At 52.3% G+C, this 2,685-nt stretch overlaps 1 protein-coding gene across 1 annotated transcript; it reads left to right on the forward strand.

Annotated features, from left to right (window-relative positions):
- The first annotated feature begins 331 nt into the window (after positions 1–331).
- Positions 332–2,685, forward strand: osgin2 (oxidative stress induced growth inhibitor family member 2). The gene is made up of 5 exons (XM_056286499.1): positions 332–419; positions 708–844; positions 951–1,142; positions 1,302–1,393; positions 1,503–2,685. Exons 1-5 carry the CDS (start codon positions 353–355, stop codon positions 2,683–2,685), a joined length of 1,671 nt encoding a protein of 556 aa, XP_056142474.1. The 5' UTR covers positions 332–352.

The raw sequence follows: 2,685 nt of genomic DNA on the forward strand, positions 1-2,685 counted from the left end.
TCCCAGAGGGGGAGGGTCATTGCTCTGTGTAGAGAATGGCACAATAACAGGATCAATTTTTGTCTATTCCCTGTGTTTGGAGGGGGGGGTGGGGGTGGGGGTGGGGGTGGGGGTGTCAGGTGATGGAGCGGCGATCGCATCAGCATCTGTTGCAACTTAAAATCGACAGCGTCAGACACAAAGGGAGCAGGCGGCGTTGAATGTGTCCCATCTATTCTGACCCACGATTATAAAACGAGTGGAGGGCTGTTTGAAAGGTTAAGGGGGCAGGTAGAAACCACCTCTCACTCCTGATTCTTTCTCCCCCCCCCCCCCTCTCCCCCCAGTGCCGGCTCTAGCCCTGGCTACAGCCATGCCTCTTTTGGAAGAGACCACTCTGCCCCAAGAGCACCCACCCACCCTGCCCGTGGTCGTCATAGGTGAGCATCGGCAGTTCCTTGACCTCTTTACCCCCCATGTGGGGTCGTCATGGTGCACACTAACGTTTGGCATTCGTTTTAAATATTAACTCCATTACTGGCCTTGCACCGGTCGATCTTGTGATATCGATCTGGCTTGTGAGGCCAATACATCACACGCACCGTTAAAATGTCTTCCTGCCAAAGTGCCACATCCCACTTTTCTCCATCTCGCCTCCGCGCTGATGGGATTTGAAATCTCGCATTATTCTAAACCATCGTTCACCCCATTCCTGTGCACGCCTTTAGGCAACGGGCCGTCAGGTATCTGCCTGTCCTATCTGCTGAGTGGATACAAGCCCTACTTGGACACAGGGACTGTGCACCCTAACCCGATACTATACCGAAAGCTACAGGAAACCAAACACCTACCGATAACAGAGCAGGTAAAAGCGCCCTACCACACCATTTTTTCCACACATATACAAAACACATACAGAGGGATATCGGAGAGGAATCGTGCATGTCCCGATGATGATTCTTATCCTGCAGGACCTTGAATATCTGAGTGAGGGTCTGGAGGGGCGGTCGGGAAACCCTGTAGCCGTCTTGTTTGACTCTCTACTACACCCCAATGCTGACTTCGGCTACGAGTTCCCCCCGGTTCTACAGTGGAGGAGGGACAAGCAACAGCACATCCCGCATCTGGTGCTGGGCAGGGCAACGCCCGGAGGTGCCTGGCATGTAAGCGACTCCTGTTGTCTCAAGCCGACTCGCGTCTCTTAGCTGTGCGCAGTTCATGCAGGTCACAGGCTTCGGTTCTTCTAACCGCCCTATCGTTTGTCAGCTGTACTGTTTTGAGTCCTTGGAATGTTTCTCTCCCAATTTTCTTCTGTGCCTCAGGCAATGGAAGGCTCCATGCTTACCATCAGTCTCGGGATCTGGATGGAGCTTCCCGGGGTTAACTACCGCGACCTGACCAGTGGGAAACGCAGGTATTCACACTGAAAAAGGGATGGAAGGGTTGTTATTAAAAAAAAGATTTTCTTTACTCTGATCTGTCTCTCTTCCTGATCTGGTCGTTTGTTTATCTTTTCTTTCTAGGGGTTCCATCAACGACAGAGCCACCCCAGAGGAGATCTTGTCCTACTATCGTAACTATGTGAAGCTTATGGGCCTCCAAAAGAACTTTGTTGACAACACCTACGTGACCTCTGTCCAGAAACTCTGCCGGGGGCATGAGGGGAAGGGTTTGGAGAATGGGCACGCAGAACTAGGGAATGGAGGAGTGGGCTATGGGGAGACTGGGGGATTTGAGGGAAAAGGAATTGAATGTAAAGATAGCGGGGGAGGGGGGTCTCTTTGGGAAGTGAGAGGATACCAGAGGGTGCAGAATGACACCCATGTCCCCTTCTGTCTGTTTGCCGAGAACATTGTTCTGGCCACAGGGGCGTCCGATTCGCCAGCTCGGCTAGGCATAGAGGGGGAGGAGCTACCGTTTGTATTCCCCAGCATCTCTGATCTGGGATTGGCCATAAACCAGAGGAAGCTGGATGCAAACTCTGATCCAATTTTAATTGTGGGCGCGGGTTTAAGTGCTGCAGATGCTGTTCTATGTGCTTGCAACAGCAACATTCCCGTAATGCACGTCTTTCGCAAGAATCTCGACAACCCTAACCTCATCTTCAAACAGCTGCCCAAGACCCTGTACCCAGAATACCACAAAGTCTATCACATGATGTGCTCCAAGACCCACGATAGGATGGGCGCTCCCTCTGCAGTTAATGGGCCCCAGGCAGTTAGCGTTGCTTCAACCGTCTGTGCCAAGATGTGCCCAAAGCCCCAACATGTCACAACTAACATGGCCACAAATGGCAGCCTTAGCCTGTTCCCCGACTACACCAGCTTCCCCGAACACTGTGTGGTGTCCTTCCAGCCTGACATGAAGTGTGTGCTGCAGGGCAACAACTCCCTCAAGGCATTCAAGATCTCCATGGCCCTGGTGTTGATTGGGACAAACCCCAATTTGTTTTTCCTCAAGGGCCAGGGCCAGTACCTGGGTCTGGACCCAGCGAAGCCCATCTCCTGCAAGCAGAACCCCATTGACATAGAACCCTACACCTTTGAGTGCACTAAGGAGCCGGGTCTGTTTGCCATGGGCCCACTCGTGGGAGACAACTTTGTTCGCTTTTTGAAAGGGGGCGCCTTAGGCATTGCCTCCTGTCTGCTGAAGAGACTCAAGAAGAAAGGGAAGCTTATCAGGAATGGAGGGAGCAACTTCCTTTAA

This window comes from Lampris incognitus, chromosome 9 (genome assembly GCF_029633865.1).
Source record: "Lampris incognitus isolate fLamInc1 chromosome 9, fLamInc1.hap2, whole genome shotgun sequence".
Taxonomy (NCBI): domain Eukaryota; kingdom Metazoa; phylum Chordata; class Actinopteri; order Lampriformes; family Lampridae; genus Lampris; species Lampris incognitus.

Excerpts from the sequence above, each read along its gene's own strand:
- osgin2 (XM_056286499.1), top strand. The coding sequence starts at position 353 with ATGCCTCTTTTGGAAGAGACCACTCTGCCCCAAGAGCACCCACCCACC. Across the intron at positions 420-707 it reads CCTGCCCGTGGTCGTCATAG|GCAACGGGCCGTCAGGTATC; the intron begins GTGAGCATCGGC and ends GCACGCCTTTAG. Across the intron at positions 1,394-1,502 it reads CTGACCAGTGGGAAACGCAG|GGGTTCCATCAACGACAGAG; the intron begins GTATTCACACTG and ends TTTTCTTTCTAG.